The sequence below is a fragment of the Suncus etruscus genome, chromosome 11 (assembly GCF_024139225.1).
Source record: "Suncus etruscus isolate mSunEtr1 chromosome 11, mSunEtr1.pri.cur, whole genome shotgun sequence".
Taxonomy (NCBI): Eukaryota; Metazoa; Chordata; class Mammalia; order Eulipotyphla; family Soricidae; genus Suncus; species Suncus etruscus.
In genome coordinates this window covers 91,679,903-91,705,142 of record NC_064858.1, presented here as the reverse complement: position 1 = coordinate 91,705,142, position 25,240 = coordinate 91,679,903, and the positions used below count along the sequence as shown (strand labels likewise).

At 37.4% G+C, this 25,240-nt stretch overlaps 1 protein-coding gene and 1 non-coding gene across 3 annotated transcripts in view; one reads left to right on the top strand and one right to left on the bottom strand.

Annotated features, from left to right (window-relative positions):
* MON2 (MON2 homolog, regulator of endosome-to-Golgi trafficking) overlaps positions 1-25,240 on the bottom strand; it is a 126,210-nt gene that overhangs the window by 21,406 nt on the left and 79,564 nt on the right. The window contains exons 25-30 of one of the 2 annotated variants that reach the window (XM_049782729.1): positions 23,996-24,194; positions 17,117-17,745; positions 14,141-14,284; positions 13,501-13,518; positions 13,083-13,211; positions 6,572-6,762 (exon numbers count right to left, since the gene is read on the bottom strand). In XM_049782729.1, the coding sequence (XP_049638686.1) occupies positions 6,572-6,762; positions 13,083-13,211; positions 13,501-13,518; positions 14,141-14,284; positions 17,117-17,745; positions 23,996-24,194 (1,310 nt within the window). The remainder of the gene's footprint in view (positions 1-6,571; positions 6,763-13,082; positions 13,212-13,500; positions 13,519-14,140; positions 14,285-17,116; positions 17,746-23,995; positions 24,195-25,240) is intronic. The other variant, XM_049782730.1, reaches the window with a different exon arrangement.
* On the top strand, positions 9,864-9,966 carry LOC126023473 (U6 spliceosomal RNA). The gene has a single exon (XR_007500594.1). It is a non-coding gene; the product is annotated as a U6 spliceosomal RNA (small nuclear RNA).

Below are 25,240 nucleotides of genomic sequence, written 5' to 3'. Positions count from 1 at the left end.
AATTCTCAGAAGTCCCCTTGCTGATATATTAACTTTGAACTTTCAGCCAAAGAAAGTTAAGATAAATAAAACAGAATCCATGTACAGGAGATTCTTAATTATTTGGAAGAAGTGCTTGATTCTGAGGAGTGCTCAGAAGAACTCCCAAGCAGTGCTTACTGGGTCCATGAGCTATTCTTGCTGCACTCAATTAGGAAGTGTGAACAGGTCAGTGCACTGGGCAGCAGTGCTGGGGCCACCAGGGCCACTTTAGGCAATGGTGGTGCAATATGGTGATAGGGATTGAATCCAGGGTCATACTTATGCCAGGCATATGCTCCAGCTATTTGAACTATCACTATGAAATCACTAGAGATTTCAACTTAAGCTTCACAGATCATTATATAAATCCCCCTAGCTTGAGCATTATCTTCAGGCCAAGTATTATGGTTTGGTATATAAAAATGGCTAGATTCCCAATAGATAGATCTCAAGTATAAAAATAGTTTCACATCTATTTTTCTTTTCTCATCTAAACTATTGACTTATAATAGGTTACAATGATGTCCAATGCCTTTCTTTTCTTCTATTTGCTTTCTCCTATTTGGTTTTATTTGACTTTTGGGGGGGTATCATATTATCAAGTCATTTTATAGATCAGGATGGAAATGTCTGGTGTGTGGCTATATAAGTAAGGCCCACAAAATTCAATGATGTGGATCTGCTACATGATAGACAAACATATATGCTTTTTGTCAGCTGCCTATGGTCCATTTGTCTGTTCTATAATGCTAGTGAATGATGTTATAAATATCAGAAAGCCATTAGTAAGAATAAACGGTTTCTCAGCCCTATTTCTGGAGAGAACCCATATTAATGTAAGCAGTATGGAAAGGCGTTTGCAGACCTTCAAGTCTTATTTGCCACTCGAATATTCATACTGAACTGAAACCTTATGCATGTCAGAGTGTGGAAGTCCTTCAATTTCTCCTCAGAACCTAGTAGATAAAGAAAAATTCATACTGGAGAGAACCTTTATGCATGTACATAGTGTGGGAAGACCTTTGCTTCAGACCTTATTAATTACAGAAAAATTTGTAGTGGAAAACAAAAGGAAATATCATGAAGAAAGTTTATTCATAGTCTTAGAGTATGTATTAATTAGTTTAAGACATACATATTCTAAAACATACTCAAACAATAGTATTACCTAAAATGTATTGTTGTTCTAAGCAACAATCTGAAACATTATTTTTTTTCTAAAACTTTTTTTATTGCTCAAATACTAGTAATGGTCAATTAGAGAACACAGTATATAAATGGCTTAAAAGAAAAATATTTTAAATCTGTGATTTTCAAAGTAATAAATTATTTAGAAAATTAAAAAAAAATGTTTGAAAAGTGAAAAATATTTATGGCTTTTTTCATAATGTACACTGCATTTTTCCATCAACTTATAAAATGTTTCATGTTAGTCTTAATGCTGTGTGCGTGCGTGCGTGCGTGTGTGTGTGTGTGTGTGTGTGTGTGTGTGTGTGTGCTGGGGCAAAATCAGCTGTGCTCAGCAGCAACTTCTGGCTCCATTCTTGGGGATCAGTCCATCAACTAATAAAATGTTTCATGTTAATCTTAATGCTGTGTGTGTGTGTGTGTGTTTGTGTGTGTGTGTGTGTGTGTGTGTGTGTGTGTGTGTGTGTGTGTGTTCTGGGGCAAAATCAGCTGTGCTCAGCAGCAACTTCTGGCTCCATTCTTGGGGATCAGTCCTGGTGGTACCTAAAGAACCAAGTAGTTCTTGGTTCTTAGAAAGCAAAGCTAGGGGGCTGAAAAGATAGCATGGAGATAAAGTTTTGACTTGCATGCAGAAGGTCAGTGGTTGAAATCCCAGCATGCCATATGGTCCCCTGAGCCTGCCAGGAGTGATTTTTGAGCATACATAGAGCAAGGAGTAACCCCTGAGTGCTGCTGGGTGTGACCCAGAAACAAAAAACAAAACAAAACAAAACAAAACAAAAAGCAAACCTAGGCCTCCAGCATGCAAAACATGTGCTCCAGCCACTGAGCAACCTCTTCATTCCTCTATCATAGTCTTTTTATAAAATAAATATTAGGGGTCAGAGAGATAGTACAGAGCTTGCCTTCCATGAGTTTGATCCCCAGAAGCTCATACGGTTCCCTGGGCACCAGCAAGCACAATCCCTGAGTGCAGACCCAGATGCAGGGCCAGGTGTAAAGCCCCAAGCACAGAGAGCTGTAGCACCGAAACAAAACAAACAAAAACCCTATATGGACTATACCTATATTAACCTATGTGTTAAACTTTAATTCAAACATTAACTCATAATACATTAATGTATCATTTTTTTCAACTAATCTAGTCAACTCAGTCTATATTACAATGAAAAAAAAAAGATCAACTAAGAGATAACCAGTCCAAGTCAACAGGAAGCAGATAGCAGAGGTCACATCTGCCTAAAACAAAACTTTTGTTTTAATATAGAAAACAGTATAGATCACAGATATACTGTCCTCAATATAAAATATATCTCTATTAGGACAGATATTAGGAAAACTTAATTTTGACTAATCATAATGTAGGAGACTAATTCTGTGCTACCTGATAGCAGAATTTAATTTCTTTATTATTGTATTGTCTATTAAAAACAACTCCAGGGGCTGGAGCAATAGTACAGTAAGAAACTTGCCTTGTAGGAGGTCAACCTAGATTCAATCACCAGCATCCCCTATGGCTCTCTGACCACCACAAGGAGTAATTACTGAGTGCAGAGTCAGGACTAACCCCTGAGCACTGTTGTGTGTAGTCAAAAAAAAAAAAAAAAAAAAAAAAAGGAAAAGAAAAGAAAAGGAAAGGAAAAGAAAAGAAAACCCAAAACACACAAAAACTACTACAAGCCCTGACTTGGATTCCTGGCTCCTCAAAAATAAATAGAAATGGGGCTGGAGAGATAGCATGGAGGTAGGGTACGTTTGCCTTCCATGCAGAAGGACGGTGGTTCAAATCCCAGCATCCCATATGGTCCCCCAAGCCTGCCAGGAGCGACTTCTGAGCATAGAGCCAGGAGTAACCCCTGAGCGCTGCCAGGTGTGACCCAAAAACCAAAATAAAATAAAATAAATAAATAAAAATAACTCCAAATTTAGAGTAGCTCATCAAAGATATCTACAGTTTTGATCTTTAAATTATTGCTTTAATATAAAGCTAACTGGTGATAAAGGATATGAGGAAGGGAAAAAGAATGACAATGAAACAAGAATATTCAAAGTACTTATATATCAGGCATTATCTTAAGAATTCACTTACTTTAAGTGATTTAATTCTGAGACATTAGATAGTGTTATTAGTTATACTATTTGAAAATGGGCAAGATCAATCTAAAACAATAAGATATAATAGTTGGGGCTGGAGCAATAGCTCAGTGGTAGGGCATTTGCCATGCATATGGCTGACCTTGGACAAACCTGGGTTCAATTCCCCAACATCCCATATGTCCCTGAGCCTGCCAGGAGTTATTTTTGAGCACAGAGCCAGGAGTAAGTAACCCCTGAGCACTGCCAGTTGTGGCCCTTTTAAAACCTAAATAAATAAAAAAATGTTTAAAAAAAAAGAAAATATGAGCTGATTCTTTTGCACTCCACAAAATTTCTTTCTTAAAATTACAGAAGAAAGATAGACTGAAACTCTTCAGTAAAATCATTCCATTGTAAAACTGACATCACTATCACTGGGGCAAATAGATTTTTTTCCACCAAGTATACTGAAATAATAATTTCAATGGTTCCCATAATTTCAGGTTGTTATAAAGTCATGTACTATACATGTACCATTCTATAATTAAAAAAGATACTTAGGGGCCAGAGTGGTGGTGCAAGTGGTAGGGTGTTTGCCTTGTATGCGCTAACCTACGACAGACTGCGGTTCAATCCCCCAACATCCCATATGGTCCCCCAAGCCAGGAGCCAGGAGTGATTTCTGAGCACATAGCCAGGAGTAACCCCTGAGTGTCACTGGGTGTGGCCCAAAAAGCAAAAAAAAAAAAAAAAAAGATAGTGAATTATTTAAGGTTATCACAAAAAGCAAAAAAAAAAAAGGTTATCACAAAATTTCACTACTACAGTTCAAAGGAAAATAATTAGACCATAGGAGAACTGATGTGGGTATAAGTTAATATAGATAGATCACTGTTGAAAATGAAATATGAATGATGAAATTGAAATATATTATATTAATCATGCTTTTGCTTCTATGAATCATGCTTCTGCTCACGGGATTTGTTTAAAGTTTACCTAGAACACCAAAGCCTGAACAATGGACAGGACATAGCAGGGCAGCCCATGCCTTGAAGCTTGAGCAAAGGGCAGAACCTAGGCAGCTAAGAATATCTTTTTTTTGTTTTGTTTTGTTTTTGGTTTTTTTGGGGGGGGCCACACCCAGCGGTGCTCAGGGGTGACTCCTGGCTGTCTGCTCAGAAATAGCTCCTGGCAGGCACGGGGGACCATATGGGACACCGGGATTTGAACCAACCACCTTTGGTCCTGGATCGGCTGCTTGCAAGGCAAACGCTTCTGTGCTATCTCTCCGGGCCCGGCAGCTAAGAATATCTTACCTTTGTCATTTGTTAACTAGGCATTGTCCTAGATATACCATGAGACAAACATGAAAATAGTTAAAGGGGCAATAAACTGATGTACACGGACTGTAGGTGGAATAGGAGAGGATGCGTGTGGTTAAAATTTGAAAAAAAAAAAAAAAAACCTCTTGGGCCCAGAGAGATAGCACAGGCGTTTGCCTTGCAAGCAGCTGATCTAGGACCAAAGGTGGTTGGTTCGAATCCCGGTGTCCCATATGGTCCCCCGTGCCTGCCAGGAGCTATTTCTGAGCAGACAGCCAGGAGTAACCCCTGAGCACTGTCGGGTGTGGCCCAAAAACCAAAAACCAAAAAAACAAAACAAAAAAACTCTTGTTTCAAAATTGCTGCATTGTCTCTTAATGATTTATTGAATGATGTATGTAACATCTCAAAAACTTATAAAAACTGTATGTGACTGGCATTCGGGGTCCAAGGACCACTAGAGATTGTTGGATCCCTTAGGCTTAGCCAATGTAATTAAGTCCTAATTGCTAATTGCATTACCAACTGGTTGTCTTTCTCTTGGTTTGGTGGGGTGGGCACCCGGACTCTCAACTAGCTATCCTGTCTTTTCTTCCCTCCTGGCTTTTTATACCTCTAAGCCTCTCTTCTGTGGAGCAGTTTGATTATCCCCTTGGGCATGGTTCCTCCGCACTCTCAAAGCTCTTAGAGCAGGAGGCGGTGAAGGCACCCATGACAGGATGAGGGGGTCACGAGCAGGTCTCAAATAAAGACCTGTCCCATACAGAAGAAAAACTGCAATGTTGATAGGCACACATTGGTTGAAGCAAAACACTGTCCCCAAAATTACTTGGCTGACTGCTCCTCTTTTATTAAATCTTTTGGTTTGCTTTTGTTTGGGGGCCACATTCAGAGATGCTCAGGGTCAATCCCTTCCTGGCTCTGAACTCAGGGATCAATCCTGGCAAGGATTGGAGGACTATGTGGTGTGCTGGAGATTGAACCAGGGTAAGCTGTATGCAAGGCAAGCACCCTGCCCAATGTACTATTTACCTCTCTGGCTCAAACATTTTAAATCAGTGTTTCACAAGAGGTTTCTAAGATGATGAAATGCTCAGTATTCTACTCATCTAAGATGGCAGCCTCTAGTCACATCTGACAATAAGAGCTTGAAACATGGCGACTTAAAATAAAGAATGGGAGATTTCATTTTACATCATAGTGATTTTGAACAAAAAGCTGGAAGTAAAACAGACTAGATTGATTCCTCATGCGCATTTAGTCAGAGTTTGAATAAGGCTACTCTCACTCAATGAGGGGCTGAATTAGTTCCTACACAATAAATATTTTATTTTTCCTTGCAGAACTTATATATCTTAAAGCTTACTATTGTCAATCTTATTTGTTCTGGTAAAAAATACTGATTTTCTAATATTGCTTCCCAATGACAATCAGTTTTAAAAAATGTGTTTATGGGGATAGGGAAATAACACATGGGGTGGTCCACTAAGTATGCTTTCCAGAACTGCATGGCCTCCTAAGAACCACTGAGTATGAGCTTAGTGGCCCCTAAGTACCATAGAGTATGGCTTGGATGGTCCCTGAGAGTATTCCTCAGTGTCCTCAGTGTCACTATGTATGAGCACAAGACAAGTATTACTCTGGTTGGCTATCAAGCACTGTCAGAAAGTTCTCTGTTTAAAATATGGATCTTCTTGTTAACCACAAGTTAAACATGTGATCCCTTAATTATGATACATTCAGTTGGAATTTATACATAAATCTGTTTTATAACAAAAAATACTGGCTAAAAAAAATCTCCATCTCTTAGTATTTAAGTAGCTGTAAACAAATGCCTAATCTAGCTGTACAGAATCTATTAATTTTAACAATTAATTGCTAACAAATACTATTCCTAGAACGATTACAGGCATAATATATATTTCCTGAGAGGCCACTGCAATTTTTAAAATGAAAGTGCTGACCTTTTCGTAAAGAGGAAATCTTCAAAAGTGTTGGCTAGTTCTGGCCACATGCTGTCAAATTTTCCAGAAGCAGCATGCTGCCGGGCAACAGGAAGACCAATAGAAAGAACTTTGAGGAGAGAAGACACTGCTAATCTCCATGTGCTTTCAGAAGGGCAAGAATACTTCAAACTGAGAGGAACCCTGAGGGTCTGTGAAAATAAAGACAGTTTCAGGTTAAATCTTAATAAAAAAACATATATATATATATATATATATATATATATATATATATATAAAACAAACTTTCATTACTTAAGTTATTTACATAAAATTTTCATGTAAAAATTCACATAATTTTATATTTCATGGAAATACCATTTACTAAAGACATACCAAATTCATAAATATGGACTTAAAATCCAACCTTTTAGAAAGATATAAAACTGCTTTTATTTGATAAACAATGACCTTGAAAAAGTTTTTATTCAGTTTCTCACTATATTAGTATCTGAAAAGTTAAGAATTGAAAAACCAGAGAGAGAAGTTCAGACTGAAGCGCATGTTTTGCATGTAGAAGCCCAAGATTTGGTCCCAAACACTGCATGGCCTCCCCTGACGGCCACCAACTGTAACCCTAGACATAATCAAGGACCAATGAATATGGCTCCAGTGGCACCTAAAACTCTGGGGCTTGAGTAATATCACATCATCAGTCCCTACCATAGAATGTAGCCCAGTGGGCAGAGATACAGAGAGCAGAGAGCAGATTCAGAGTCTCCCATTACTGGAGGCGGGTAGGGCGAGTGGTTTAATATAAAAGTAGAAAACATAATGGATTCTTTAAAAACTAAAACAAGCTCATGGGTAAAGATTGGTGGTAGTCAGACAGGGATGAGTGTATTGGTAAATAGGTAAAGTATGTACAAACTTCCAGTTATAACACAGGAATGTACTGGTGAGTATGGTAAATATAGCCAATACTATATTGTATATATTTTTTTATTTTTTATTTTTTTTAGAAACTTATCTTCTAGGTGTATTTGTATATGAGTGAAATGACACAGATATGAGATAAGAATTGCAACAATACTTGAATAGCAAAAGATAAAAAACAGATGTTCTTCAATAGGACACTGATTAAATAATGAATTATTCAGATCTAGTAAATGAAATTAAACTAAATTCATGGCAATATGCAGGATATGCTAACATATGTGTAAATGAAATATACATAAGCTTTTTCTTATATAAAAAAGCTTTTTGCATATAATCAACACAAGAAATAAGAAACTGGCAGTCCTACTTAAGTGACTTTTTCCCATATCAAGAAGGCTTTCTTTCCTTTTCTCCTTTGAATTCTTTTTTTTTGTCTTTTCACTTTCTTTTTTTTTTTTAAATATAATAATAATTTTTATTTTGACCAAAGTGGATTACGTATCTTTCACAGTAATATTTTAGGTACATATTGACATTGAATCCAGGAATTCCCACCACCAAAGTTGTCCTTCCTCCACCCCCATTCCCAGTATGCATCCCATATCCTCCTTACCCCGCCCCCCTCAAGCTGCTAGTATAAGTGGTCCCCTCTGTATCTAGCTTGTTGTAGACTGGGTATTGATTCTGTTGTCATTGGCTTTGGATTTGGTGTTTAAGTCCAATCATTTTTTTTTCAAGTTATGTGGTTTTATTTGAAGAAGAGAAAAAGTATATATTGTATATTTTAAAGTAGCCAAGAGATTCTAAGAGTTCTTAGAATTCTCATTAAAAGAATAAATAACTTTTTTAAATTTTATTTATTTTTTTGGTTTTTGGGTCACACCAGGCAGCACTCAGGGGTTACTCCTGGCTCTATGCTCGCTCAGAAATCACTCCTGGCAGACTCGGGGGACCATATGGGATGCCGAGATTCGAACCACCGACCTTCTGCATGAAAGGCAAACGTCTTACCTCCATGCTATCTCTCCAGCCCCAATAAATAACGTTTTTAAGATACATGATGATGCATGCTTGTTCCAACACATTTACTTTAGTTATCATTTCACTCTATGTATTGAATCATAATGTCTTATGCCCGAAAGGCATCATTTATTCCTCAATAACAAACTTTAAAAAAGAAAAAATATCCATGAGTATGGCTCCCATACTCATTTATATAAAAAACTAGACTGAAAAAGATAAAAAATAAGAGATCGATGTTTATATTTTAAGATTATGGAATAAATATAGAATCCAATTTAATCTTCTGCCACACAAATTATTGTGTACTCACAATGATCTTCTAAACAGTTACACAATGGTATGAAATGGCCCTCCACTAGCACATAATATGCCAACCCAGAATACTTATCTCTTTCTCCACCATATGTGCTTTAGAGCAAGCCTTTATTGCTTTGTAATTCCCAGTTGGGAATTAGAAAAAAGAGATGATTAGCTTACAAAGTCAATTAATCTACTTAATTTCCCTTACTAAAATCAATGGTTCAAGATGACACTGGGACTAAACTTAAGATTTATATAAGGAATGTACACAGAGACACACACAGCTGTGTAAATAGATAACCATTTTATTAGCTTATAACTATGAGGAGGAACAGATTCAGGATACAGTAAACTCTTGTAAAGAATGCCAATAAATCCTCATTTTAGAGTTTGAGAGATAGGAGGAAGCTAAATTTGTAACATTTTCAAATAAAGAAATACTTAATCATACGAAGGTCCTTATGAATTAATATATTATTTGGGGAAGGGGCTACCAAGCAGATTTCATGAGATGCCAGGGTCATTCTTGATAGTACTCAGCAACCTGGGTTATGTTCAGCTCAGTAGTTCTGAGGACCTAATGTGCAACAACGGACTGTAATCAGGGCCCTCTGGTACTGAGGCTCAAACTTATAATCCTGCACATGCAAGGATGAGGACTGAACACTAAAGCTATCTTTCTGGCCCAAGATTTAATTCAAGATTTAAAATAAGATTAGGTTAAAAAATAACTTAAATAACCTAATAAATAGTTTATTACTGCAATTAATATTTTATTAAAATCAAGAAAAGATTAAGCATAACAGGTCTGTTTAATTCATACATTTTCTTTTTAGGTGTTTAAGCAAATAATACACTGACTGGCATATTGTGTGTGCTCAGTAGATTCATGTGTAAGCAGAAAATTCAGTTCGTGTAGTCATAAGTTTACAATTTTTAGAAAAGCAGACCCATGTCTACTTAAGCACAATTCAACATGAATAGTGACATAGTGGCTGAAAATACAGAAAGGGGCCATTTAATTTCTTTTGAAATATGAAGATAGTAATTCTTGCTTCGGCAGCACATATACTAAAATTGGAATGAAACAGAGAAGATTAGCATGGCCCCTGCGCAAGGATGACACGCAAATCTGTGAAGTGTTCCATATTTTTTAATAAAGACACTTTCTTGCAAAAAAAAAAAATGGAGATAGTAGAGTGGACAGGCACTTGACTTGCATGTGAGAAACCTAAATTTGATTCCCTGCATCCCTGAGCACCAGCCAAATTGATCCCTTAGCACTCTCCTCCCAAAAAAACCAAACAACAAGAAATACATAAAGAAATTCCCATCACTCTTTAATGTTCAACCTTTCTTTTTTTTTTTTTTTTTGTTTTTTTTTGTTTTTGGGCCACACCCGGAGTTGCTCAGGGGTTATTCCTGGCTGTCTGCTCAGAAATAGCTCCTGGCAGGCAAAGGGGACCATATGGGACACCGGGATTCGAACCAACCACCTTTGGTCCTGGATAGGCTGCTTGCAAGGCAAACACCGCTGTGCTATCTCTCCGGGCCCAATGTTCAACCTTTCAATAAAGATTATGTCAGATTTTTTTCTGGTGGTTATAAAACCTATAACCTTTCAGAGTGATTAAAGGTCCTGTCATTCCACCAAATAAAAATTCACAATATTTCTTTAAAATATACTATGATCTTCTTTTCTTTTCCTTTTTTTTTTTTTTTTTTGGTTTTTGGTTTTTGGGTCACACCTGGCAATATTCAGGGGTTACTCCTGGTTCTATGCTCAGAAATTGCTCCTAGCAGGCTCGGGGGACCATATGGGATGCTGAGATTTGAATCATCATCATTCTGCATGCAGGGCAAATGCCCTACCTCCATGCTATGTCTCCGGCCCCATACTATGATCTTTCATACTGCTTAAGTTTACCTACATTACTTCTCTCTCCCATTTTACCTGAAAACTTCATTTCTTCTTCCTGAAATATCACTTTAATCCCTGCCAAAGTCCCATGCAGTTTAGTTCCTTCTTTGTGAGGAGAGCTTTCTTTTTTTTGGGGGGGGGGGGCACACCCGGCGTTGCTCAGGGGTTATTCCTGGCTGTCTGCTCAGAAATAGCTCCTGGCAGGCTCGGGGGACCATATGGGACACCGGGATTCGAACCAACCACCTTTGGTCCTGGATCGGCTGCTTGCAAGGCAAATGCCGCTGTGCTATCTCTCTGGGCCTGAGGAGAGCTTTTTATTCAGCATTTTCGATAAGTACTATTAAATACAATATTCCAACTGACTTTCTTATATTTATTTATATCATTACTAGTATTCTTTTAAACAAAAAATTGGGGCCGGCGTGGTGGCACTAAGAGGTAAGGTGTCTGTCTGCCTTGCCAGCGCTAGCCTAGGACGGACCGCAGTTCTATCCCCCAGCGTCCCATATGGTCCTCCAAGCCAGGAGCGACTTCTGAGCGCATAGCCAGGAGTAACCCCTGAACGTCACCGGGTGTGGCCCAAAAACAGAAAAAAAAAATTACCTTTAAAGTTTGTTTTGCCCCAAATCATTCAATAACAAATAAAATTTAATGTATTATCCTATAAGACAAAGCTGTCATCACTCTGTGGTCCTTGTTTAGCAGTGTACTATTTGTCACCTTTCTATGTCATATACAGCATATATTAAACTTATAAACGTAAGGATCACTTTATTAATTTTTAAAATCAAATTACTAAAATATAATTACTAAAATTAAAATGACTGATTATCTACTATGAGAGATACTCATAAAAGATGCTCAATTCGAGAGGACGAGCTGTGACGGGATGAAGGATGAGGGACAGAAAGCAGTAGGATAAAAGTCAAGGGGAGAGGTTTAAAAAAACAAGGGCAGCACCATTTTGTACAAGAAGGCAAATAATTAGAAAAAGGCTTAGGATTTGAAGATTTTATCTTCTGTAAGAATATGAATGACAGTACATAATAGCATAAAGATGAGCAAGGCTGTGTGAAGATCACAAGCAGTTTAAAGAGATCCAGAAGAAAAGGAAAGCTCAAAGAAGCTGGTAATTTGAGTAGGAACAACTTGAGAGCAAGTTTTTAGTTTATTTTTTTTTTTTTTTTGGTCTTTTTTGGTCACACTCGGCAGCGTTCAGGGGCTACTCCTGGCTCTATGATCAGAAATAGCCCCTGGCAGGCTTGGGGATCATATGGGATGCCAGGATTTGAACCACTGTCCTTCTGCATGCAAGGCAAACGCCTTACCGCGGTGCTATCTCTCTGGCCCCTGAGAGCAAGTTCTTATACAAATGGTTCAGTTTATCTTTCCGGGATAAAGCATAGTGAGCTGAAAAGGATAAAAGAATAATAAGTCACTGGCCTAGAGTGACAGTACCACAGGTACAGCACTTGCCTTGCACTTGACCAATCCCAGTTCAATCCCCAGCATCCCATATGGTCCTCTAAGTACCACCAGGATTGATTCCTGAGTGCAGAGCCAGCAATTAATCCCTGAGCACTGCCTGGTGTGCTCTCCACCCCTCCCAAAAGAAATAAGTCACCACCAAAGAGAGATGTTACAAAAAAATGGACAAAAACATGAATATGAAGGGTGAGTCTTGAAATAGAGAAAAGACCTTACTGGAGAGAAGACAGTTCATAGTGGCTATACTTGTGCAGTAAATAGAAAGTCAATCAATGTACCAGTTGTAAAAAGTAAGTGTGTCCTAAAAACTAAAAGGACCTGGGGCCGGAGAGATAGCATGGAGGTAAGGCGTTTGCCTTTCATGCAGGAGGTCATCGGTTCAAATCCTGCCCCATATGGTCCCCTATGCCTGTCAGGAGCAATTTCTGAGCCTGGAGCCAGGAATAACCCCTGAGCACTGCCAGGTGTGACCCAAAAACCAAAAAAAAAAACAAAACAAAAAAACCCTGAAAGGACCCCCAAGATATACAGTCAACTACAGATAAACAAAACAAAATAAAACCTGTATATGTACTATATTAAGAAAAAGACAGTACAATATGAATATCAGTTAAATCAATGGGGTATATATTGAACATCTATCTCCCTAAAAGGTCATCAACTTGAAGTTTGAGAAGCACTATCTAGACTCAGAGAAACCACCTCATTTTCTTATGTAGCAAAACTTAAGTATTGTCATCTGAAATGTAATAATGTAAGTATTAATATAAATGATATTTTCCATCTCAATACATCATCTAAAAGTATATATTAACAATAATATGATCACCACAATATAGAAATTAAAAAAAAAGATACCTTAATAATATTTTGGAGTACTTTCTCATTCACCACTGCTTTGTGACAGGCTGTTTTTTGATATAAATCCACTACTACTTCTAAAGACCTCTCAGCAAATGGCACATAATTCAAGGCTACCCATTCCGCCTAGAAAGTAATATTTTCAACATGGCATTAAAAAAATACATAAGATTAAATTAAATCCTGTTTTCATAGAGAAAATTTCTGTGTTAAAACTCAGGCTTTTAGTGTAGATCAGATTATATTACATGCAAAGTTTTCAGAAACTGTACTTCATAAAAGAATACTTTTCAGCCAGGCAAAAATCAAACTAATCAGGAAAAAAAGGCCAATAGAGCATTCTAGCAAGAAATGGGGAAAGTTGTACTTAATTTGTTGCCAATAGGTAAGGACAATTTTAGGAAATTTAACTCACCGGTGCAAATAGTTGGATCTATTGTGATTCCATTGTGTTGCAAGACAAATAGAATGAGAAAAGTTAATACACATCAAAACTATTTTTCGGATCAGGTAAAATTAAATGTTTATGTTGGTGAAGAAAAAAAAAATCAGTCTGTAAATGCATTCAGAAGTTTCTTGTACCCTAAGCCAAAACAAAGTTAAAATTTGCCAACGGCAATAAAATTACTTAATGTAAAATCCAACTACATTTCACACCAGTAGTAGTAGACAACTTGTTTAGTATACAGATTTATTTTGTACTACAGGTATCTATTTTAGATATGATTGACAAGTATAGGGCTTTAAAAAAGAAAGAGGAGTGTATGTATGTTGTAAGTTGTAAACCAACAGGAGACTAAAAGAAACTTTGATAGAAGTATGACTATGAAGTAATATGAAAGACCAAACTTTCTGGTAAGTCACTTGGGAAACTGAAAGTTATAAGGAAAGAAATACTGAAAAGATTACTTTTCTGCTTAAACTACCAATACAGTTTAATATACAGCTTATTTGTAAATGAAGCTTTTGAGAGAATCAAAGTCTATTGTTGGTGGAACTGAGTATATTTATAAGCTATTCAACCTTACAGAATAAATCAATGGATAGAATATTACCTGATTATATTTTGCATTTGCAATATGCTTTGTTTCCAGCTGTCCATACTGTGGAGGTTTACAAGAAAATTCTACAAATGCCAGTAATTGGTCAAATATAGCTGGATACATTATCTGCATGTTTTCTGGTCCTACACAGATGGCCTATGAAAAGCAAAATTTGGAGAGTAGAATGTTATAATCCAAATTCCATTAAATTCTTTATTGTATATATTTATTTTTATTAACCAAAGACTCTGAATGACTGTTCCTATTTTACATATTATACAATCATTTATAAATCCTGAAGGACCGTGAAACCATTTTAATAGGACATAAGAAAATTCTTTAATCAGCTAAAAGTATTTTTCAATACTGTGATTATTACTTAGCAAACTGGAAAGAGAACAAGTACTTAAAAGAGAAGTCCCAGGCAGTCTTGATATTCTACAATCTGATAATTTGCTAAGCAATATAGCCGATTGGCCATTAGGAATGCTTCAATAGCCAACGTAATGTTGACTTCTATTTAAGTGATGATATTATCCACTAAAGTAACAGCTGATTTTTGCATTATGCCTTGTCCACTGATCTAATAAACATGGGCATTACAAAAATAAGTCATGTATTAAAAGTAGCTTATATATAGATTCATTTAAACATGGAAATGTTTATCTTATGTCTAATGGCTCTGTTCATAGACTTTATGGGGGGCACACCCACCACCACTAAGGGGTTACTCCTGGCTCTGTACTCAGAAATCATTCCTGGCAGCCTTGGGGGATCATATGGGATTCTGAAGATTTAACCAGCTGTATGCATGGCAAAAGTCTTACCTGCTGTGCTATCACTCTAGCCCCTCTGTTCATAGACTTGATTTAAATCAAAGTTTAAATATTTAAATATAAATAAAACTTATTGTTAAAATTTGACAAAATCCTATACTCAAGTGTAGGAAAAGGGTAGAATAAAGATTTTTAAATACCATCTTCTAGTATTAGATTAGTTTTCTCAGAAATAATATAGAAATTGAATGATAAACAGTTTTAAACTCTGTTCTGAATTCTTTTTATAGTTTCAATTTCTTCTTTATTAAACGCTTATTGAGTCTACACTCTTCACTCATAGATACTCAAGTAGTAATTACTATGGGAAAGAGAATTAATTGAATGGACCATTATTTTCTGTGACTAAGAAAAAGAGGGGGGGCGGTGAGGTGGCGCTAGAGGTAAGGAGTCTGCTTTGCAAGCGCTAGCCAAGGAAGGACCGTGGTTCGATCCCCCAGCGTCCCAGATGGTCCTCCCAAGCCAGGGGCAATTTCTGAGCGCTTAGCCAGGAGTAACCCCTGAGCATCAAACGGGTGTGCTTCCCCCCCACAAAAAAAAATCACAGAAAAAGAGAAATATCTGTGTGGAAGGACCAGGGTGAGAGTTCTAATAAATGGAGCACATATTTTTGTATGGATAGGTCCAAAGTTTGATCCTCAGTCTGGCACGTTCCCAAGAGAAACACTGAAATAGCCCTGGTGGCCCCAACCACTCACTGCAGGAGAGAGCCCACTCAAAATGTATTTCTATGAATACCTTAGAAAAGATCACAATTTCTCAAGTAGTTTCTTCCATGAAATAATTCCTTTGACTATCATCTGATAGGCAACTGTCATAGCATACTTACAAAGCAAGCCTAGTATCACAAAATAGATAATACGGGATTTTTGAATGTACATGCTATATTAACAACAGATCTCGTCAAAGTAAAAGTTACGATGGAGTCAATATTTTGGTCAGTATTCTGAATTTTGCTTATCTGAAAAATCTACAACGTGAATCTCAAATAAACGTTACACCAAACTCTAAGATTCAATAAGCAATCTGAACTGTTATTCCATGAGAACAATGTGTGTAAACTGACTGGACAGGGATGTCACAATAGTACAGTGCATAGGGTGTTTGTCTTGAATGTAGCCAAGCCAGGTTCAATCCCTGGTATTCCATATGATCCCCCCAAGCACTGCCAGGAGTGATCTTCAAGAAAAGAGACAGAGGGGCCATTTGCCTTGAAGGCAGCCAACACAGGACAGACCCTAGTTCGATTCCCAACATCCCATATGGTCACCCAAGCTGTCAGGAGCAATTTCTGAGCGCAAAACCAGGAATAATCTGAGTGCTTCCAGGTATGACACAAAAACCAAAACCAAAAAACAAACAAACAAAAAAACAAGAATATGAGGCAGAAGTAAGCACTAAGCATTGTTGGGTATGGAAAAAGATTATTTTGAGTACCACACTTAGTGGTACTCAGGATTTACTTCTGCTTCGGTGCTCAAGAATCACTCCTGAAAGCGCTCAGGGTACCATATGCAGTGCTAGAGATGGAAACTGAGTTGGCCATGTGCAAGGGAAGTACTTTACCCTGCACTGCTTTCAGCCTATAGTAGATTTATCTCTTTATGTATTAGGAGACTGGTATAGAGAGGTTCAGATACTTATCCCTATTATTATCCCTATCTTCCCTACTAAGGAGAAGATAGGGTTTGCCCCATGTCTGTGCTATTTGCTCCAGACCCTAAATTCTTATCATTTTTATTGCATTCAAAGTGTATATATGCCAATCTTTTTTTTTTTTTCTTTTGATACTGGGGAGCAAATCCAAGGCATCATGACAACCTTTAAGTTCTACCACTGGCTTCATATACAATTTTTATTTTATTTTATTTTATTGGTTTTTGGGCCACACCAGGTGAGGCTCAGAGGTTAATGCTGGCTCTGCACTCAGAAATCGCCCCTGACTTTGGGGGACCACATGGGATGCAGAGATCGAACAGAGGTCTGTCCTGGGTCAGCTGTGTATAAGGCAAATGCCTTGCCTCTGTGCTATTGCTCCGGCCCCTCATATATAATTTTAATGATATAAAGTTTATAACAAACAATCAATTGCAAAGTAAAATACAGAATACTATATGCACTATTGCTTATATCATCTGTAAAATTCTATTACCTTTTGAAGAACATCTAAAGCTGTAAGAACAGCTTCCTGTAAACTTGTCAAAATTGCTTCAGTGTAAGATGGGAGAATGAAAGGGGATGCATCTGAACTTATTGGGACTGAAACAGCACTGTGCAATATGACTCCCAACTTGTGTAAGTCATCCATGTTGAAACCAGTTTTAATGTGTTGGTAAAGAGCTGGAAATATCTGAATTAAAGCTGTAAGAAAAGGTTGGCTGGGAATAAATGTTAATTTATCAAAAGTAATAGGAGGCTTAGTGCTTTCAGATCCAATTCTATACCAGGTATTCCAAGCTGCCCACCAGAGATTTAAATCTTCAATCTCATCAGTAACTATGGGTGGTTCGGAGCTATTGTATCTTCCAAGTCTTTCTCCAATAGAATCTGTCCTTACAAATGGTCTGCTAAGGCCAGGTCCTGATATGGGTCCGACAAGGACAGGCACAGGTACATTTACTGCAGGAGGTGTTTCAGGCTTATCTGAGTCTCTGATGGGGGACACAATCTGCAAAATTTCCTGGAAGCTTTTCAATGCAGCCAGAGATACTTCATTGTTTTTGCTGAGAGCTGCTGATTGTATATGATCAAGAAGAACATCCCAGGCTCTTGAAAAATCGCCTGTATCAGAAAAGGAAAAAAAAAATCTGTCACCACAAAACTGATCAAGATTTCTTTTTATCAGATAATTTAAGTTTATTTGCTTTAGTTTTCTGCTTAAATTCTTATGGAACTAGAAAAAATATATTTGGAGACAAAAGTCCTAGCAATGTAAATTAAAATCATTCCAACCCCAAATTTGGTATTGTTTTAGATATAGGGATAAAGGGCATCAGGAGATATTGGTTATCAAACACTGTTTTTCTAAATAAAACTCTGCATTTCTTATTACTCTTAATATTTCTGCCTAAGAAAAATAGATTATCAACTTATGAAGATGAGATAACGTTTTTCAATAAAATCTTACCAGCTTACCTTTATTATCTATACTTATTAATGATTAAGATAATCTCAACTTAGAATACTGGAAAACATTCAAGTTATAATAGTCTGATACCTGTTTTATCACAGATCTATATGTTAAGAATAAACCTTGTACTTAAAAATCTGAAATGTATACTTTGTTACCTATAAAAAAATTTATAGTTGAGATTTTTTTTTTGAGTGGGGGGTTAAACTTGGTGGCACTCAGGGATTACTCTTGACTCTGTGCTCAGAAATCACTCCTGGTAGGCTTGGGGGATCATATGGGATGTTGGGGTTTGAACCACCATCTATCCTGGATCGGCTGCTTCCAAGGCAAGCTATCTCTCTCCCTACCGCTGTGCTATCTCACTGGCCCCAGTTGAGAATTTTCTTAAACATTTTTCTCCCCTAATGGTGAGTTACTAGAATATAATCATTAATAGACTGTTCTTGGGGAAAGAAAAAGAGTACAGTGGATCAACTGTTTGCCTTCCATGCATTTAACCCTTAATTCTACATATGGTCCCTCAAAGAACTGCCAGGTGTACTGCTAGGAGTGGCTCCTGAGTACCAAGTATGCACCTTCCCTCAGTCTCACCAAACAAAAAGAGAACAGGCTGATTTTATAATAAATCTAATTTTGTTTCTCTCTGGTGAAATTTTGTCTGCTGATAGACTATATACAAAGCATGGCTAAAAGGTTGTTGCTGGTTTTTACTATCAATTCAATCACTCTCTTACTCTATTTGTCACCAAATAAGCATTTTTTTAAGTAAAAACAAGTTTTATTTAAAAATTCTTAATAAGTGGTGGAGAGAGAGAAAGAGAAAGCAATGTGCTCAAAGAGAACACACTCTTCCAAAGGCAGAGAGCCCCAGTACACATCCCATGTTAAAGTATGAAAGTGCACATCTTGGGGCCAGAGCGATAGCACAGCGGCTGACCTAGGGCTGACCTTGGACTGACCACAGTTTGATTCCCTGGCGTTCCATATGGTCCCCTAAGCCAGGAGTGATTTCTGAGTGCATAGCCAGGAGTAACCCCTGAGTGTCACCAGGTGTGGCCCAAAAACAAAAAGAAAGCGAATATCCTAAGAGGGTATCAACTACTTGGGCATCATGTTTCCAGGCAACACATCCACTAATAAACAACTTCTGAATTAAGTTCTCTATGATCAGGTGCATTATTTTTTTTCTGATGAAACCCAAGAATGATGTTCTTGTCCATGACAAAAACAAGAACAAGTCATTGTCCCAATGACTTAGTGAAATGATTATTATTCACATTCTTATCTTTATATAATCAGAAAAAATGTCATTTTTACAAAGTAGGATAACATAAGCAGCATGTGAAATATTTAATCAAACTTTAAAAAAAAGACTTTCACTTTGCAAGGGTTATAAATGAATCATCCTACTACTTGAATCATTCAGTTACTTGGAAAGGTGAAAGATGACACAATAAATTCTACCCTGCCCATATTGGATAAATGATAACATTTCTCATACCTTTCTATCTATTTTTTTTGTTACTAAAAATTGGGGAGGGGGTGGAATGATAGCACAGAAGGTAGCATACTTATCTTGTACACACCTGACCCAGGTTCAATCCCCAGCATCCCATATGATTCCCAAGTCCCAAAAGGAGTGATCCCTGAGCACAAAGTCAAGATAAAACACTGAGCCTCACTGGGTGTGGCAAAAAATAACAAAAATTGATGTAAAGTTTATATAAAATAATTTTTTATCAAACTGTTCAAAAACTTTTGCTAAATTATATATAAAACTATAAATATGGGAGTCAGAGTGATAGCGCAGCAGGTAGGGTGTTTGCCTTGCATGATGTCAACCTTGGTTTGATCCCCAGCATCCTGTGTGGTCCCTGAAACCTGCTAGGAGTCATTTCTGAGGGCAAAGTCAGGAGTAACCATTAAGCACAGCAGGGTATGACCAAAACCCTCAAATAAACAATAAAAACTATCAATATTGTATGTGAAAAAACTATCAAAATAGCATGTGGGTCCATGACCAGGATGTGAGGCAGGCTGGAGAGGTAGCAATTACAAGAAACTGCTATCACAATGCACCCTGGACAAAGCCTGTATCCAAAGTAGATTTCCATGCTGAATTGATGTTGGGGCCAGGTAACCTGAGGGACACAAGCTTGGTTCTACCTTCCATACCACTATGTATACAATGGTTCAGCTTCATAGCTTCATGACTAATCTCAGGAGATAAAATGCCAAGCCACTAAAATCCATGGGTTCTTTTTTTTTTTTTTTTAAATCCACAGGTTCTTTAAATTGAAAACTCTGGGTGCCCTTAGGATGAGAGGTAATCAGGTTCCTTCACAGCTGAATCGCCGAGAAGCACACCCACACCCCATAACTGCCTCCATTCATACAGCCCAACCTCACTGTTTCACAAATAATCCTACAGAGAAATCAGGCTGATGGAAGTTTCAAGTACGCTGGTTCTCAAGCTAAAAACTTGAGGGTCTTCTTAGAATGGGGACAAAAAGCCTCCCCTCATTCCCTCTATTGCCAGAGGTCCCAGCAGCCACACCCCAATCATAGCTGTTGCCATGTAAACATAACTGCTAATCTCAGGAGAGATGCAAGCCAAGTCAAGCCACTGAAACTCATAGACCCAGCTCTATAGATCCTGGAGTGCATGATCACAAATGCAGTCCCATGACAACTCCAAATTCCTCAATCCTGACAGCCCAAATTTAGGTGGTAAAGAAGCACAGAAGTCAATCAAGCTCAATAGACAAAACAATAACAGAAGGTCCAACTAGAAACAAACATCTTATTACATTCTCAGAAAACTGACTTTCATGACCCCATTGTGAGATGTAAATGCTTACAATTTTAACAATTTTTACTTTTAATGAATTGTTTTTGATAATTCTATTTACCAATTTGCTGTAATAAGCATTATAAAATAATTTATTTGTGCCTGCTAAGGAACAGGTTTATGTGGTGAGTAAGAAACTGGGAAAATGGTAGAGGAAAGGTGACACTGGTGGTAGGATTGCTGTTGGAACACTGACTGTCCAAGGTAACTGTATTATGAACAAACTTTTGTAAACCATGGTATTTAAATAAGAGAGCTTAAAAAGTACCCTATCAAAATAATTAAAACATTTATTTGTCATCTTAGTTAAACTCAGATGAGATCCCATGGCAAGCACTGTAACCAATGTTTGAGTATTAAAATTGTGTGTTCTCTGTGGGTCACTGCAATTAAATGTATGTATGTGAGCATTACAAACATACGTATATGACCTTCAGATACCACAAACACCCAAGGAAAGTGAAAGAGGGAGAATGTCTAATGAAACATTGTACCTGTCAACCAGGCTGATTCTCATATTTCAGATTTAGAATATTTCAGGTTGTAGGGGGAATACATCTGAAGTACCTCAACTGAAAATTAATATAGTGTATATACAGAAAGACGTCTCTCTAGAAGGCTAGTTAAGTATACATCAATTCTCAGGTACACATAAGGTTCCACAAGCCACAGCAATAGTAATCTCTGACCCAGAGCTAGGAATAAGTTCTGGTTTCAGATGGGTGTGGCCTTTAAAAAAGAGAATCTTAGACTAAAATAATAATAAAACCATTTCTTTAGGGTCAGAGTGGTGGCGCAAGCGATAGGGTATTTGCCTGCCATGCGCTAACCTAGGACTGATCGTGATTCAATCCCCTGGCATCCCCTGTGGTCCCCCAAGCCGGGAGCGATTTCTGAGTGCATCGCCAGGAGTAACCCCTGAGAGTCACCAGGTGTAGCCCAAAAAGCAAACAAACAAAAAACTAAAACCATTTCTTTATCTTTGAGCTCTATAAAGAATTCACATTAAACCCTAAAGCATCAAATGGGAGTCAAGAGTGCATGCCCTACATATATGAGTTCTTAGATTTTAATCTCTGGCCTGAGGGAGAGGTTGAGAAATAAAATGAATCATATACTATAAATTACTTAACTTACAAACTCTTAGACTCTGCCCACACAATATTATGGAAAAAAGCAGGGAATTGAGGTAAAAGGGTCCAAGGGACTGTGGAGAAGGGATACTGACATTTGATAGTCAGCATGGAATGACAAGAATGTACCCCTAAAGCAAAGAAACATGGATGTGGGGATAAGTAGGGTGGGATAAAAAACTGGCCTTATAAAAGAATTACTGATAAATAGCAAGAACTTTCTAACCAGCCCAGTCAAATCATGCCATCTTTCACTGCTGCTATTCTATTCCACACAGACCAACCCTTCTTAAAAGTAGAGCACCTATAGGACTCGAGCAATAGTACAACAAGTAGGGTACATACATACATACAATTGACCTGGGTTCAATTACTAGCATCCCATATGATGCCCTGAGCATTGTCAGATGATTCCTGGGTACAGAATCAGGAATAACCGATAAGCAAGTTGTTTATTGCTGAGTGTTGCCCCCAAAGAAAAAAAATGTAGAGAACCTATTTGGTCTCCACCCTGTGTTGGGATCCCAGCGACCAACCTCACAGGTATGTTTCCTTATAAAGTTTAAAAGCACTTATTTATATGAATTTTTGTTATGTCAAATATAGTTTTTACTGTTTATGTTGATTACAAAATAAAATATTTAACAGAAAAAAGAAAGCATCCTTTCTGAACTATATATATGATATTATATCATAGATTAAAACTTTAGCATGCTTTAAATTTGTTTAAGATTAAGTCCTAGAGTGTTATTTCCTCTCTCTGCCTCTAATAAACTAATTTAGAATCATGAAACCATATTCTCTTCATTCTATCCCTCAAAAATTCTAGGGCTCTCACAATACATGCTACTCAATCTTCAACTACTCTTTTACATACTTTTGCATCTATAAGGCTCTTTCTGTTTCATCTTACCCTTACCTGATGAACTACTTCACTTTCAAATTTCAATAAAAAACTGCTTTCTTGGGAAAGTCTTACCTAAATCTCACTAGTCTGATAAACATGTTAATAAATACCTATAGGTCATTTATTAATACAGAAATTTTGCATTTATTTACATAATATAGTTTCCCACTCATGCTTTCATTATGACAAAGACAGAGTGTACTTGCTTATATGCCTAAGCAGAGGTTCTCAAAACTCTGATTTACCACATCCTTTCTACAAAACAAATAACAAAACCTCAAAACCTCACCCTGAAAATTCAGCTTCTTTATGCAAACAAATGGAAGAGTTCCAATTGCACCCAAGGTTAGTACCTGGATCATCCCAGCTCCCCCTGGAGGAGCACTTTGGGAAACACTGCCCTGGAGGACAACCCAAAGTGAGGCATTTATTTCCTTCTTTTTTGTTTGGGGGAGGGCGTGTCACATCCAGTAGTGCTCACAGGCTACTCTTGGCTCATTGCTGGAGAGCTTAGGGATATCAACTCTTGGTAAGGGGACCCTGCAATGCTGGAAACCTCGAGAGATTCATGTAAACAATGCATGTGCTCCAGCTGTTGAGCTATCTCTCTGGTCATCTTTTTTGATTTCACTCAATAAAACAAATAAAAAGTACATGTTTGTGCATATCCTATACACATAAAGACTGTGAATTAAGATGGATTATTCTTGGGTGGTAGTATTGCCATATGTATTTTGAAAATAATCTTTCTCTTTTCCAAATTTTGTTTTTGTTTTTTGTTTTTTGGGTCAGACCTGGCAGTGCTCAGGGGTTACTCCTGGCTCTATGCTCAGAAACTGGTCCTGGCAGGCTCGGGGGACCATATGGGATGCCAGGATTCGTACCACCCTCCTTCTGCATGGAAGGCAAATGCCCTACTTACATGTCATCTCTCCGGCCCCTCCTTTCCAAAAATCATTTAACACAAAGCACTTGTATTAACAGAGAGGAAAAAAATTTACATATACCTAAAGGTTGCAGTAAATATCGTCTAGTGTTGAAGATTCTTGCTACACCAGCCAAAGTTAAAACCCAAGTTTCAGCCCACTGCTTCTCCGCTGTGTCTCTTGAATGATGAATAAGAATATTGCCTCCTCCAGACTCAATCTTCTCTTTATCTGCAGTAGTAGAGGACTCTCGAACTCGATCCAGTAGATGAAATAGAACCTGAAAGTTTATAAAATTGTATATAAAAAAAATACTGTTAACATAGATTAAATACCAGCATAAGGAATTAATAACTACTGCCATGTGTGTGTGTGCCTGGCCAATTCCTTTATATTAGAGAACACTGAAATTAGACAGTATTCTTAAATTCTTAAATCTATCCTTTAGATTGTGGAATTAAACAATTAAAACATATTACACAGAATATTGTCTACAACTTGTTGAGCTGAGGTGTCAATAGAGCCTTTATGGTGTAATGTACTAGTAGAAATGAAGCTAAAAAGGGTCCAGGACAAAAATATAATTATTAGAAATATAGGATGCTTAGAAAAATCAAGCAGGAAGTGGTTAAAACTTGGGAAATGTCTATCTATAAAGTGTGTGTTCAGGAGAATAGGACCATTATAAAGAGAATTTTCATTTGCAAATTAAAAACAGAAGCATTCTGTTAAGTCAAGGGGAGAGGACGGATTTCATGTAGAAAATAGTCATGTTAAATGCTTCTCCCAAAAATGAGCAGGATGAGAACTGAACATCCAGCGATTAGAATACCACCTCCAGCATAGGAATAATTTCTGTGGTTCTCAAGATAGGCTGGTCTAAGACTAGCAGTATTAGTATACTCTAGGAACTTCATATATATCCAGTTCTCAAGTCTAATAACAAAGGGGAAAACAACAGCAATTGTGAGGGCAGGGGGGATGGTGGCCTGGCAATTTTCACTCTTAATGAAGTTTCTATATAATTCTGTTACATGCTAAAGTATAGGGAACTGGAAGAATTTTATCTAGAGATTAAATAGTAATAAGGGAATATAAAGGAAGAGGGAAAGGAAGAAAGAAATAACTAAAAATTAGACAGCAACATTTACAGTGAAGCTGTCTAAAAGGAAAACAGGAATCAAAACTTAACAGTTTATTTTAAAAACAGTAAAAAAAAAAAAATGAACCACAGAACAGCACAGTGGGTAGGGCATCTGCCTTGCACACAGCCAAGCAAGGTTCAATCCTTGGTATCCCATATGGTCTCCTAAATCTGTTAGGAGT